Source organism: Eulemur rufifrons, chromosome 7, assembly GCF_041146395.1.
Source record: "Eulemur rufifrons isolate Redbay chromosome 7, OSU_ERuf_1, whole genome shotgun sequence".
NCBI classification, from domain to species: Eukaryota; Metazoa; Chordata; class Mammalia; order Primates; family Lemuridae; genus Eulemur; species Eulemur rufifrons.
This window is the reverse complement of record NC_090989.1, coordinates 11,154,991-11,170,753: the sequence shown is the minus strand read 5'-3', so window position 1 is coordinate 11,170,753 and position 15,763 is coordinate 11,154,991. Positions and strand designations below refer to the sequence as shown.

The 15,763-nt window shown below is 34.9% G+C and overlaps 1 protein-coding gene across 6 annotated transcripts in view; it reads left to right on the top strand.

Moving 5' to 3' along the window:
• Positions 1-15,763, top strand: part of ITSN1 (intersectin 1) — a 196,710-nt gene that overhangs the window by 39,754 nt on the left and 141,193 nt on the right. For all 6 annotated transcript variants that reach the window (XM_069474971.1, XM_069474974.1, XM_069474976.1 and 3 more), the window contains exon 2: positions 15,482-15,541. In XM_069474971.1, coding sequence (XP_069331072.1) covers positions 15,514-15,541 — 28 coding nt within the window. In that variant the 5' untranslated portion in view covers positions 15,482-15,513. The remainder of the gene's footprint in view (positions 1-15,481; positions 15,542-15,763) is intronic.

The following is a 15,763-nucleotide window of genomic DNA, read 5'->3' as shown; positions in this document are numbered from 1 at the left end:
GCTGTTCAGGACTAGCCCTTGGATACATTTTATATTTTAATATGGTGGGCTGCTCATGCCCTTCAGGCTGTCCTTTTGCCTAGAATGTTGTTCCCTCTTGTATCTATATAGTGCTCCTAATTTAAATCATACACATTGCTATTCCGTAAAGTGTCTCAGTCAGAGTTGGTAGCTTTTTTCCTCTGGGCTTTCACAATCCTATGGAAGGCCACAGGATTATCTCATCTGATACAATGTATACAGAAGTAGTAACTGAATCATTTGTACAAGTTTTATGTGAGAATATTTACAACACGTTATCCAACTTTTAATTTTTTGGTATATTTTCTTTGCATTTTTTAAAAACATGGTGGACATAATACCTCATAAAGTTCTATATTTTTAATTGTAAATTGTATTGTGTGGATATATCATAATTTATCTGTGCTATTGAACATTTAAGATTATTTCTGTTTTTAATTGTTAAAAAATAAAGTCACGGTTAATGTCTTTCTTTGGACATAAATCTTTGTATTCTGGATTATTTTCTTAGGGCAGATTCACAGGAGTTGAATTATTGGGTACAATGGTAAGAACATTTTTCCTGCTTTGTTACATATTTTGTCATGTTGTTTTCAAGAGAAATTGTAATAGTTTGCCCTGCCATGAGCAGTGTGAGACAGGGCCCTCCTTGCTATACTATTATTAATATTGTAAATTTGCATTTAACTTATTTATTTTGAGGCCTTACTTCATTTCTTGTGCTGAACTTTCCAAACTAGGTTGACCTTTAGTAAATTGGCTCAGATTCCCAAATAAAATTTCCCTTTGACGAAAACTTATTAAAAGTTGGAGTGTCGAGGAAATAAGAAAAGCTTTGTTAGAGAGGGAATGAAAGGGTTAGTTTTATAATGTCCACATCAAGAAGAATGTTACTCAGTGAAGTACGTATTGAGTGCATTAACTTTTCTTCCCTTTGGTAACAATAGTTATCCTTTTAAAATCTTCTCAATGTTATTTGGAATTTTAAAGCTTAATAGCTCTACTGGAGTTCACAAGAGTAAAATTAAAATGCAATTGATTTTGAGTGTGCAAATGTGCCTACACTAGAATTCTAGGTAAATTGGGTTATAATTCAAGCAAATTTTGAGTATAAACTGGCTTCTACAAAGTTTTTTTTTAATATTATAAGAAGTTGAACCTTTCTAAAGAAAATACAAAATTGAGAAAACCTAGGATTTTCTTCTTTTTCCTTTATTTCAGATCACAGTGTATTTATGATTTTTAATAGAAACTTCCAAACTTCTTTTTGTGTACTTTAATGATGCAGACAGATCCACTTAAAGAAATTGAATGAAATCCCCATTAAAGATGACAAGCAGCAGGATTCTTTTCAGCCTGCCTCTGTTTTCTCAGGCTTAAGTATATTTCTGTGTATCTCAATCAAGTGAAGTGAAATTAAATATTTGAGTCATATATCTATTGCATCCTAAAATGTTCTGGTTTTCTGTTGGCTGCAGTCTATTTTGTGTTTTAGTGATGCTAATGTTATTGAATGGTTTTTAGTCCTAAAATTTCTAGTAGTGATAAATCTTGCTGTGCATAGAAGTCCTCTAGGTCACTTAGCAGAGTACAGTTGGTTTTGGTTAATGACTACATTGTCCTTGGTTCTCATTCATGATACCCAGTGACTTTTCATTGATGTTTCAGTAAGGCTTTTTTCTTGGGCTTCGCCTGTTCTTTACACATTGGTAAATAATCTTCAGCTGTAGCAGGAGGCAGCCAGCATCTATGTGCTGATCAGAATAATCAATATGTACCTAGGCAGATTTCCTTTATCTTCTGATTGGGCAAATACTTAACAGTCCTTAGCAAAGACTCTAAGAGATTAAAACATATCTTCATTGAGTTTTCCCCTTGCTCTTACTGGCAGAAGGAGTCGGTTGTATTGGACAGGCTGATTGTCTAATTGTCATTGGTGTCCATTGTGGCACTACATCTGTGAAGATGTCAAAGATGTGAAATGCTCTCTGCATTCTCAGTTGTGTCCTCATTACCCATAGCCAGTTTAATTTTGATGAATATATCTGAATGTAGAGCATTTTATAGTTACTGGCTCATGGTTTTTTATATGGTATGTACATATTTCATTTCTCCTTTTACTACAGTCTATCAGCCCATATTTAATTCATCCAGTTGCAGCTGTTGTACTATTTTGTTGAAGCAGACTTAAAAATCTGGCAGGAAGCCTTCCTACTTTCTTGCTCTTTTCAGTGTTGCAGTGTTTTTTTGCACAGTTAGTGCTTTCTGTGTCATTTCTTGACTTCTTTCCTAAAACTGAAGGCTATCTTTCTAAAACTTTTCTCTGCCTAGGGTTGACCACCGTTCATGCAGGTGAACTGATAATACCAGGCTTGGTTGCTGGCTGTATTTAGAGGTATACAAGTTAATTACCTAGAAATAAAGGTGAGAGTAGTAAATTAGTACACTTTGTTGACTTAAGACTAAGTGTGATATGAGTTCTTATGCTACAACGTGAAAGTTTATTTTAATGTTTTCTTTTAAGTATGCATGTAGTTTGTAATGTGTTGAAACTTCAGTTTTTATTTAGAAGAAACCCTTTCGATCATCTCTTCTTCAGTGACTGTATACATTCACATTACACAGATGACAGCATTTTGTTCTCCTTTTACCTGGTTCATTACATTTTTTTCATGTGACAAAGTTAGTGCTTACAATTATTTGAAAACTTTCAGTGTTTTTTCCATCATTTATTAATTGATATTTGAGAGACTACTGAGAAGTATGTACGTTGAAAATAGGGTAAACTTATACAATCTCATTATCAATTAAGCTGTCAATCTTGAAATTTTCTGTAACTCACATTTAAAATAAAATTTTGATTTGAAATGCTCTTCTCTCACTCAGTGGCTCTTAAAATAATTGTTATTTGGTTTTGAGTTATATGCTTTTTCCAGGAATTACTTTTTCAGCTTTCAGTACCTCAATATAATGTTTTATTCTTAATGACCCACTTGAAAATGGAACCTTCTAGAAGAAATAAAGTCCCTCAGTTACTTTATTCGAGCTTTATGAATGGCTGTCCTATCTGCAGCTATAGTGCTTTACAATTCGATTTTTCAAAACAAATTAGACAAACTGTAGATAATGACTTTTCAGATGTTACTTTGCAGTTAGTTCTTCTAGAAGTAGAAGTAAGAGCTTCAAAGAGGGGAGTATTAATTCCATTTCTCTCTTAAACAGGAATTCCTTTCCTGTCTCTCTCATTGCTACCCCTCATTTTTCTCCTTTGTATTATAGCTAGGTTTTGGTTTATTGCTCCCTAATGAATTCTCTTCTATTGCAAATATTAAAGTAAGGATGATTTAGGACTAAGGTTAAAATCTGTTTACTGAAACTCTCTAGGCTAGATACCCTGACATCTCTCTTTGTGGAAAGTAAGCAGGAGTAAAGAGACAAATCCTCTGAAATGCCAGTGAGTGTTGCCAAGTGATATGCTGACAGCTGGACCTGACAATGATTGCTGGACACTGATCATTCTTGCCTGTCCCCTTCTCATCGCTCATCTCCTGCCACCACTCCCGCCAACACAGCAAGGAAAATTCTGGGAGGAATGCAGTCCCCTGTTTAGAGGACAACTTGAGTGATCACTACAGTTTTTCAGACAGAATGTTGATAATGTCTCTGAACTTTTTCAGTCTTGTTAATAAGGTTCTCCTTTTTATCAGGTTCTTTATCCTTCATGCAGTTTTAAAATCCTGCTTGTGATCAAGCGGCATATCCCTTTTAGGTCATCTTACTCTACTTCAAGTAGCAGCCCATGTAGAAGACACATTTAAAGCTCAGGACTTCAGACATGACAATAGGGCATTGATCATGTTGGCTATATGTTTGGGATTTGTCAGTTCCTTTGTCTGTTTATTGTCTGGCTTTCAGTACCTTTTCAATGTGTTTCAAAAGAGCTTTGTGTACCTCCTGCCTTTATGTGTAATCTTACAGGGCAATTTTCTGCTTTTTGTTCATTCCTGCTCAAACAGTCATCACAGGAGTGGAATTTGGTATAAGACTCACTTATAGAATAGGACTGTAGACTCTTCTAGATTGTTTTCATTTATTGCAGACTTTTCTTTTTAAAAATAAGAAAAAAATTTCCTTGAATTTTTAAGAATGTTTTTTGATTTTGAATTTTTAGAGATGCAAAGCCTCCAAAAGGAAAATATATGGGGACAATATTTTTTTGTGATTTCTTTTAATTTTTATTTAAGATCAAGAATAAATACAGATAGAATAATAGCCTAACCCAGACCCCCACAACTTTCAAGTATCAGATAATATCATGATATGGATAGAGTATGTTAGACATTTTTTATATTCCTGAGGATATTTCGTTAGGATATTTAAAATATACATTTATTTTCATTTTTTTCCCCACATTTGGGCACTTTTGGGCGTTCTTTCTTTCCCTTCAATGTTTCATTGATGGCAAATTTCTATCAATTTTAATTTTCTATTCTGTACTTGCTATCCGTAGGTTCTGTGTAACCTAAAACTAAACTTTTTGAGCAACTTTGAAAGAAAATTTAAAAACTATTTCTTTATAAGAGATGAGTTAAGTTTATTACCTTAGTACCATGAAAATCTATTTGAAATAAATGAGGCTGAAGATCAGGAAGGGATACCATGAAGTGGGCTTAGACAACAGAACTGTTAAAATGCAAGCCCACAGTGAATTGTATTTTAAATATGAGGAAGAACAGGTCCCTGTTATCCTTATCCCCTGCGTTCTAATGCCTTCTGGCCATCTTGCCTTTTTTGGGGGCTTGAGAAACACAAACTTAGTTGTCTATATTCCATAACTTCTGGAATACTGTAAATTGTAGGAGGGAGAATATAAGCCTAATTCACTTATAAATGTTCCATTATATACAAAATACCTTTTCTACCAAGGGTAGGTTCTTAGCTTTTGAGACTAGGGTTCTTTGGTTGTGACTCCAGCAACATAGATAGGTGGAGTCTGATCCTGGGCTCTCCTCTCCCCTTCTGTAACCTTTGCTTGTTGCTACTTGTTGGAACCCAGTTTATTTATTAATATAAGAGGATTGTAAGATTTTTGTGAGGGAATGGTCAATAATTAAGTGAAAAACAGATAATGTATGTTCATAATCTTGTATTTTTTAGGCCGGTAAGCCTAGATTAGTGCTGTTTTGGTATATTAGAAATCTGCTGATTTTCTGAACTACATAATTGTTGAAGATTCTTTTTTCTATGAATAGGTATATGTTTGAATTACCTCGTTTCATCATGTATAATTGTTCTTTAAATGTGCTTTCCCCTTTTAATTAAAAAAATTTGAAAATTTTCAAACCTTTAGGAAAGTCAAAAGAATAGCACAATGACAAATTTGTTTTTAAAGACTAATTATACAGTTTAATGATTTGATGTAAAGTTTAAAGTTTTTAATTATGCCAATAATTTACACTTTGGAAATTTTACTACTCATGAGTAAATTTTGCCTTTTTAAAACTGCTAGATTTAGTATTTATGTGCTAGAAACCAAAATCCCTAATTGTATATATTTTTTATTTTTATTTTTTGAAATTATATTTTCTGAATAATCTCTCTGTATTTATGACAGCAAAACATTGGAAATCAAATAACAAATCTGTTTCAATATAATATTTTGTCATGCAAAATGTCGTTTTAGTAAATACTCTTTTAAGGTGGTCATTCTATTTTACAAATATGCATTTCTAGAGGTCTTCTAAATGTATGAACATTTGGGATTTTAATGTAAATACCAAAATTAAGGATTTATTCTTTTGTATTTCTATCATTAGCTTTTCTTTCTGAAGGTAAAATAAAGATGAAAGATTTCTCAAACATATTCTAGCTTTGGTTTAAAAAAGCCTAACATTATCCAAACTTTAAAAAAACTGTTTACCTATTTCTTCATTGCCCAATGTTTAGTCTCTGTGTTTTTCTGTCTGTTTGTATGTAAATACAGGATTGTTTGCCTCAGTGTAAAGATTAATATCTAAGTCCAGCAACGTGTCTATGAAAGGTTGTAAAAACTTGCTGAAAGTATATATTATTATGTAAAGTGTGCAAAAGAAGGAAACCATTGTACAGTCATTGGAAAAAGATTAAAAGGAAATATAAATACTAAGCTGTTCATAGAAGTTGCCTTCAGATAGTGAAATCATGAATTTTTCACCACTTCTGTGTTTTCAATTCTCTAAATTTACCACAATGGTCATCTATAACCTTTTTTATTAAAGGTTAAAAATGTGAACACTTATGGATGTAGGCATTGCTGTAAACTAGAAATATTCCAGAAGGAAGACATGGTAAATGGTAACTGGGGCAGGGCATATTTGCCTAGTTGGTTGCTGCTTTTCTCTGTATTGTCTCCTGCTTGGAGGAAGAACTCCAGACCCTCACCCCGCAAGTGTTGCTCTGTGTTGCTCTGCGCAGTGCTGATCTTTCTGCACTCCTGGGATAACAGTCCCGCTTCGCGGCTTCCCTTCGTCCCAGGTGGTAGGGCCAGGGACCTTGAGAGAAGGCCTTTCCTTGCTTTTCTCTAGGTAGGTTTCTGCATTTCTCTTTGTTTTCAGTTTAGGTGACCTACATTATGCTTCTGAAATCCTATCGTGCAAATAGATCTGCCTTCACCTTTTTTTTTTTTTTTAACTGCTCTAGGATTTCTGTTAGATTTTTTAAGAAATATATGATTTCCAGCTTCCATACGATAAATGCTTACACTTCAAGAAGCTTTCCTTTTATTGTGCAAGAAGAAGCAGCTCTTGGGACTTACATGTGAACATTCTGTTAATCTTATTTTCCCCATTTGGTTTCCTTTGTGGTCTGCTATCACACTTAAAACATATTTTTTGGTTTCCCTTTCTTCCTCCTTTTTTTCCCCAATGTCTTTATTGCGTGGAGCAGTATCCCCACCCCCCAGCTCCACCTGGTTGGTTTACAAGGCTAACTACTTCATGATTGTTTAAGTTCTTTTTCCTTTCCTGAAAGTATGAAGTTATGATCGTGGGTGCTGAAACCAGATTGACTCCCTCTTCTATCGTTTAATAAGTATATAAACTGTGCCTTAGTGTCCACATCCATAAGATGGAATACTAATGTTATTTAACCCATATGGTTGTTAATAGGATTAAATTGGCTAATACAGGTCAAGTATACTAGTAAGTGCTTGCAGTTTTTGGTATTATTTGCTGCTTATATGTCTCTGTCCTTCCCCCTCCCCCTCTTGCCACACACATACACAGAAACACACAAGCTTTTTGATGTGTATTCTCTATTCCCTATTTAATTATAAAGTTCTTAATGTCAAGGATTGTGCCAGTAAAACCGAAGCTGACTCCATTATTTTGGCGTAATGTAGACCATTATCTTTGATTCTGGGAGTAGAACTTTAAGTTGTCATTTGAATGAAATAAGGACCTAGAAGTCAGCTTTTAAGACAATCTTAAAATGCTTTAAGGAGATAAAAATCCCGGAAACCAGCCTGTTGCTTACATAATATATTGGATCAATATAGCTTTGTATTGCATATGGAAATAAAAGCTTTTCCCAAGTAGGTTAATAAGACCTAGGAAAGGTATAAAGGTTTATTTTCAAGTAAGCTCTAAACAATTGATAATCTGATCATAAAGGAGAAGACTATGAAAGATACTTAATGTACTAATGCTCTGACTTGAAAGTTAAAACCTACATTTTTTTCAATTGTTAACATTTGAAAATTTTGCTAATTTTTTTTTTTTTTTTTTTGAGACAGAGTCTCACTCTGTTGCCCAGGCTAAAGTGCCGTGGTATCAGCCTAGCTCACAGCAACCTCAAACTCCTGGGCTAAAGCAATCCTTCTGCCTCAGCCTCCCAAATAGCTGGGACAATAGGCATGCACCACCAAGCCTGGCTGATTTTTAAATATTTTTGTGGAGATGGGGTCTCATAATGTTGCTCAGGGTGATCCTCCAGCCTTGGCCTCCCAGAGTGCTAGGATTACAGGTGTGAGCCACTGCACCCAGCCAATGATATGTTTTGAGGAGCCGATTTTTTTTTTTTACTTTGATGAAGCCCGTTTTACTAGGTTTTTCTTTTATACATCATACTTCTTTGTGCTTTGGGAAATTGTCTAGCCCAAAGTCATGAAGATACTCTCCAATCTTTTAAAATTTTTATATAAAGCTTATATGGTTCTACATTTAGACCTGTGGCCCATTTTGAATTAATACTTGTATGTTATGTAAGGTAAAGGTCAATGTTTTTTTTTCCCACCTGGATATCCAATTGATCCAGCATCATTTGTTGAAAAGATTTTTTTTTTTCCTCCAGTGATTTGTCTTTGCAACTTTGCCAAAAATAAATTGATCAGATGTGTAGGTCTGTTTCTGAACTTTTCTGTTTCATTGATCTATCTTTACACCAATACCAAAAGGTCTTTACTACTGTTGTTTTATAGTAAATATTAAAATCAGGGTAAATTCTCCAATTTTGTTCTTTTTAAAAATTGCTCTGGTTATTCTAGGTCCTTTGCATTTCCATGTATATATTAATATCAGCTTGCCAATTTCTAACACAGAACCTGCTGCAGTTTTGGTTGGGGTTGCATTGAAATGAATGTACCTCAAAATATGAAGTAAGCAGTGATCCCTCTTTTGTTTGAAAATTTTTTGTGTTATTTCTTCCTTGAATGTTTGATACAATTTACCAGTGAAACCGTCTGAGACTGTAGCTTTCTTTTTTGGGAAGATTTTTAATTATAAAATTACTTTCTTTAATACATTATATATAGAGTATTCAGATACTCTGTTTCTCCTTGTATCAATTTTAGTAAGCTTTATTTTCCAAGAAACATGTTCATTTCTTATTCATTGCCAAATTTGTTGGCATAAAGTTGCTTGTAGTATGTCTTTTTTTTTTAATCCAAATTTTATTAAGGACTTCAAATTACATATTTCAGACTTCTAGAATGGAATAGAACTATTTTGGAACTGGAGAAATCACATGAACACTGACATCCCTTGAAACTCCAATCATAATGAAATTCCACTGCAAAACCACATCCCTATTATATAACAAGACTCAATATTATCTGCTTGTAGTATTTCTTACTCTTTTATTGTTTGTAGAATTGATGGGGCTTACCCTTATTTAATTTCTGTGATTTGTTTTCCCTTCTTCTCCCCTACATAACAGTCCAGCTAGAGGTTTGTCAATTTTTTTTTCAAAGAACCAGATTTTGGTTTTGTTAATTTTCTCTATTGTCTGTTTTTTTATTTCTTTCATATGTGTTCATATCTTTATCATTTCCTTCTCACTTTTGGTTTACACATCTTTTTCTAGGTTTTTTCTACTTTAGTGTTTATATCATTAACACTTAATATAATTATTCATTGCTGTAATTAGATCTGCCATCCTATTATTTGTTTTGTTTGTCCACTCTTTTTCTTCCTTTCTTCTATTTCTCCTTTCCCGACTTTTTTGGATTTCTAACATTCCATTTTCATTTATCTATTGACTTTTTGGCCATATCTCTTTCTATTTTTTTTTTTTTAAGCAGTCATTCTAGGGATTAAATGCATTTATTTAACCTTTCATAATCTACTTGGAGTTAGTATTGTATCACTTGAAGTGGAACGTGTAGGGCTTGCTACCATGTAAGTCTCTTTGCTCTTCCCCCACAGACCTTTATGTTATAGTTGTAACATGTGTTACATTTATATTGAAAACCTCACTAGACAAGGTTGTAATATGGGCTTTTAATAGTCTGCATATCTTGAAGAGCTCAATAGGAAAAAATAATTTTATATTTCCCCAGATATTTACCATTTCTTTTGTTCTTCCTTTGTTCCTAAAGTTATGTTCCTCGCTAAAATTTCCATTTGATTCTTTTTAAACTACTTTTTCTTTCACTGTTGATAACTTGTATCTTTGCATTCATTTCATTTGTGTTTACTTTTACCTCATGGAACATAGGGATAATAGCTGCTCTAAAGTCTTTGTGTGATAATGTCAATATTTTTGTCATGTTGGAGTTGGCATCTGTTGATTGAATTTTTTTGAGAATTTTTCTTATTTGTATGAAAATTTTGAATTATATCCTGGATATTGTGAATTTCATATTGTGTAGATTCTGTATGCTGTATCTGCAGAATGCTGCTGTGTGCTTCAGCAGGTATCTAACCTGGTTAGGTTCAGACTCCAAATTCTGTCTGCTGTCTGGACAGGGGTTCCATTCTCAGTTCAGTTCCCTAGACTGTTGCCGTGCTACTTTGGGCCTGTCCTGCATATCCACAGCTCAGGTGTGAGCCTGCGACTAGTGGGAGTTCATTCACAGAATTTCAGGTCCCCTCTCCAGCTTTCTCTCTGGTTTTCCCTGTACTATACAGCCCACAGGGGCCCTTTTTGTTAGTTCCTTTGGCCAGAAAGGCTGATTTAGTCTCTGTCCTTCTGCCTCACTTCCTAGTTCCCTGCCTGTGTCACTCTTGCAGCAAAGTTGATAGAGAAAAGAGAACAAAAAAGAGGGAAACCTTTGACTCCCCTCTAAAACCTTCATACTTTGTTTACTTCTTATTGTCCTCAGGTTGTAATATTTTTGTGTTTTGTCCACCATTTTTAGTTTTGATAAGTGGGACAGAGAGGATGTAGTGGGTTTATGTAGCAGAACCAGAGCTCTGGTTTGTGACATTTTAAAGTCTTGAATATGTGATTTTTTTTTTTTTTTTTTTTTACAATATTGTGGCCCTTTACAAATTATTTTATTTTTTTAAAGTATAGTATTACATACAACAAATGTTTACAAAAGCAGGAACAAAACACCTTAAGCCATGGCTTGTCTAGGTAGCATAGAACTGAATAGGAGATGTGATTGGATGGTTTTATCCCGTTGCTCCATCTACATGTTACTACTCATATCTGGGGTTCCCTAGGAGCTGAGGAGAACCTAGCTGTGAATGGCATTTGAACGACCTGTGGTTAGAAGAAAGATATGTGAGAACATTCCGACCTCATCCTTAAACCAACATTTGGCTATTGTGTTAGTAAATAAGCCTAGAAGGTGCATCTTCATTCATACCTCTAAGTGATTTGATTTTTATTAGGTATTAATAGTTTCCTTACTAATATCCAGTTGAGACTAATGACACTAAAGGAATAGGACTTTAATTAGGGAGGGAAAGAGAGAGGAAGTGGAGTCAGCAGTCAATTTGGTTGTCACTTAATAGATGTAAGATGAAGGGGAAGTAGAGACGTATGTTAGAAGGGCCAGGAGATAAATTTAGTCTCATGTTGGTCATAGTGAGGTGAAGGATTTGGGGGAAGAGATTCACACAAGATGGGAATTATTTTGTTGAGGGTGTTTGATGTTTGTGGAATGGTTTTGGTAACAGGTATTATTCCTTGAAATTTAATTCAAACTCACCTCTAAAATCATTTTTCTTGGTATTTTTTAATGTCATATCTTTACATTTCCAATTATTTCTGCATTCTGTTAAAGTTTTATACCTTTTTACAATATAACCTTGGAAATTTATAGGGAGGGAGAAGTGTATCCATTTCCTCTAGATTTGCCAGTTTATTGCATAGAATATAACTTTTTTTTTTTTTTTTTTTTTTTTTGAGACAGAGTCTCACTCTGTTGCCCAGGCTAGAGTGAGTGCCGTGGTGTCAGCCTAACTCACAGCAACCTCAAACTCCTGAGCTCAAGGGATCCTCCTGTCTCAGCCTCCCGAGTAGCTGGGACTACAGGCATGCGCCACCATGCCTGGCTAATTTTTTCTATATATATTTTTAGCTGTCCATATAATTTCTTTCTATTTTTAGTAGAGATGGGGTCTCGCTCTTGCTCAGGCTGGTCTCGAACTCCTGAGCTCAAACGATCCACCCACCTCGGCCTCCCAGAGTGCTAGGATTACAGGCATGAGCCACCGCGCCCGGCCGAATATAACATTTTCTTAAGCAAAAAGTCTAAAGAAAATATTAGCAAACCAATCCTAGCTGTGTAATAAAAGAATAACATGCATATCTGAATTGGGTTTATTACATAAATTATAGGATAATTTAATATTAAGAAATATATCCCTATAATTTAAAATTTTAGTTCAAGGAGAAATACATGATTCTCTCATTAGATGCTAAAAAATAAAGCTTCTGAAAAAAATTTAGCAGTCATTCCTTAATAAAAATGTTAAGTAAAATAGGAATAGAAAGAAACTACCTAAACATGTTAAAGACTTCAAAATATAGCAAACAAACCTATTAAAATATGAAATACCAAAACTATCGCTATGAAAATTAGACACAATACAAAAATTACTGTTATCACAATGATTTTATATAACTTAATTTTTTTGGTTTTGGCTTATCTAATAATTTGAGTCTTTATTTCTAGAAGATATAGATACAGAAAACTTAAGAGACTCATCTGGCCGGGCGCGGTGGCTCACGCCTGTAATCCTAGCACTCTGGGAGGCCGAGGTGGGCGGATCGTTTGAGCTCAGGAGTTCGAGACCAGCCTGAGCAAAAGCGAGACCCCATCTCTACTAAAAATAGAAAGAAATTATATGGACAGCTAAAAATATATAGAAAAAAATTAGCCGGGCATGGTGGTGCATGCCTGTAGTCCCAGCTACTCGGGAGGCTGAGGCAGGAGGATCGCTTGAGCTCAGGAGTTTGAGGTTGCTGTGAGCTAGGCTGATGCCACGGCACTCACTCTAGCCTGGGCAACAGAGTGAGACTCTGTCTCAAAAAAAAAAAAAAAAAAAAAAAAAGAGACTCATCTGAGAGACTACTAGCACCAGTAAGAAAATGTGGTAAAGAAGCTGGGTACAAAGAAGAGAAATCAATAAGTTTTTTTGGTGGGGGCAATAGTAAAAATAGAAGTAAATGAATAGAATGTATTATTATCTTAGATATATTAAAATTTGTTTTATTATCTTTTAAAATTCAAAGTTTACCATTTTTGAAAAGCTCAATGAAAAGATGTATGACATGTCAATTTCAAAAGAACTTTATGATGATTGAGATTAAACACATTAAAAATTTTTGAAAAATTATCAAGCTTGGCTACATAATATACTGAGTGAAAAATAGTGGAGGAATAGAACAGGAGCTGCAGTTTCTGAGGGAAATTGGCAGTGAAAAATAGTCTGCTTCAAAACTGATTCACAGACCTCCGGTTAAATATGGTACCTTGACCACACGTGTTTTCTCTTCTCCTGAAGTCTGCCATAACCACAAAGGAAGCATAAAAGATATTAACTCATAAGGAAAAAAAATAACAGCAGAGAAGCCAATGACAAAAGAAATTTACAGTTTTTTGCGAAACAGAAAGTGAATGCAGGAGTGGTAACTGAGTTCACAGAGGAAGATACAACCTAAGTACCTACACAGGTTGATAAACAGCAGATACATAAGTTGGCTGGCCCCAGAGATATCTTGAGAGGCTTTCAGGTACTTGGGGGCTCCAGGCATTTCCAAAGGCAGAAGTCAGTTTTGCAGCCCCAAATGGGAATTCTTTAAAAGTCTATATCCAGATCTTTTGGATCTTCCTCTCCTAAATCCCAGGAGATGGGTGACTGCTTCAGTCCCTTTCTTTCTGGGGAGATGGGAGGAGCACTTCAACCAGAGGTGCTTGCTCCAGACTAGAGAGGGGAGGCATGACACTGAAAATGAAGGGGTCATGGACAAATCTGCACACTGAAGTGTGGGATCTTACCTCCTTCTCCCTTCTGCACTCCTCCCCAAGCCAGCACCTAGGTGAGTTACCCAACATTTCTTTCTGTCTGGCAAAACTGAACAGCTTCAATGAAAAAACCTCCACATCCTGAACCTGTAGGTCTCCCAATGAAAAGGCGACTCAGTGTACCTGATTTTCTCACAGAGAAGTCCATCAGCCTGCCATTTTTTAGTGCCTCACTCTTAAATATGAAGGAGCATCCAGGGATCACTAAATATGTAAGGAAAGCCTCAAAAGTCAAAGAGAGACACCAAACCAGTCCAGCAGCCAACAAACAAAAAGAAACTTGGGAGGAATCAAAAGATGCAAAAAACAGAAGAAAACTAAACTGCAAAATAAACAAAAAATCAGAAGTTGAAGTATCTATTAAAAAAAGGACAGAGTACTAGGAATGTAGTAGAGAACAAGAAAGTGCTTTTGGAAATTTAAAAGTATGATAGTTGGAAAAAATTCCATGGACAGATTGGAAGATGAAATTGATGAGTATTAGAGCAAGAGACTGTCATGTCTTTAAATCTAAATGTATCTAAAAATTTTAATCTGTATTTAGTACTCATTTTTAATCATGTACACTTACTGATTTGTTAAAATTAAACATAAGGAAAAATATTCATTAAATCTAGATTTCTTTTTTTAGTTGGGGAAGAGGATTGACTGTTCACATTGCCTGCTCATGAACAAATAATGCCTGATGGGGATTTTTTGAGCATTAGATTTGTGTTTGGTGTTCTGGGCAGACATTAGTGTAATATGCATTCTTTACAGTCCTTCTCAGAATCTTTAAGCAGCAATTCAGACAGTGTTTTTCATAGGTGGAACACAAGCTGTGGAATTAGCTGCCTGCCTCAAGTCGCAACTTGTTCATCAAATGAGTGGTATTGCTCCAGTCACCCTTTCTGATTCCCATTTTCTTCATCTGTAATATGGGGTGTTTATAATAGTAACCTATCTCATAGGGCTGTGATTGTGATTAAAAGAGATAAGACCTATCTAGTACCATGAGTACCATATGCTACGTGCTCAATGAAGAGAAGTGATTATTATAACCATCAAGTAGGTGGACTGGTATATATAGAGGGTTAATTAAAAGGTACAGTCAGCCCACCATATCTGTGGTTCCTCCTCCATGGATTCAACCAACCATGACCGAAAATATTTGGAAAAAAAAATTGCATCTGTACTAAATATACAGACTTTTTTCCTTGACATTATTCTCTAAACAATATAGTATAACAACTATTTACATAGCATTTACATTGTACTAGTTATAAGTAATCTAGAGATGATTTAAAGTTTATAAAAGGACGTGTGTAGGTTATATGCAAATACTGTGCCATTTTACATCAGGGACTTGAGCATCCTCAGATTTTTATATCCATGGGAGGTCCTGGAACTAATCCCCTGGGATACCAAGGGACAACTGTATTTAAAAAGTAACATTTACAACATTGATGCTATAGTAAGTAGGTTGTCATGACTCACTAAACTGAAAGCTTTTTGTTGCCAGTTTTTCATCAGCATTCTTCAGTGCCCATCATTGTATCTGGCACTCAAAACTATATAGAGAATGAATAAATGAATGAACCCCTTAATTGTAACTTTTCACGTGTAGATCTATACTCTAGCTCTAGTATTGGTCATGTGGTAATTAAAGACAGCATGTTAGTGTGTTTATAAGTATACAGGAGTGAAGTTTTCATAAACTTAAATGTTGCATTTCAATTACAGGCATCAATTAGCAAGGTAAAAGTAACAGAACCATGGCTCAGTTTCCAACACCTTTTGGTGGTAAGTTTTCAGAAATTTCCCCTTTTCGATGTACTTTGGGGCCAGATTTTTAAAACTTGGTATTATGGCAAATTGTAAATAAAAATGTAGAGAGAATGATATAATCAACTCTCATGTACTCCATCATATAGTTTCGATAATATCAACTCATGGCCAGTATTGTTTCATCTGGATTCTTTTGAAGCACCTCCCAGCCATCTTATTATTTCATCCATAAATATT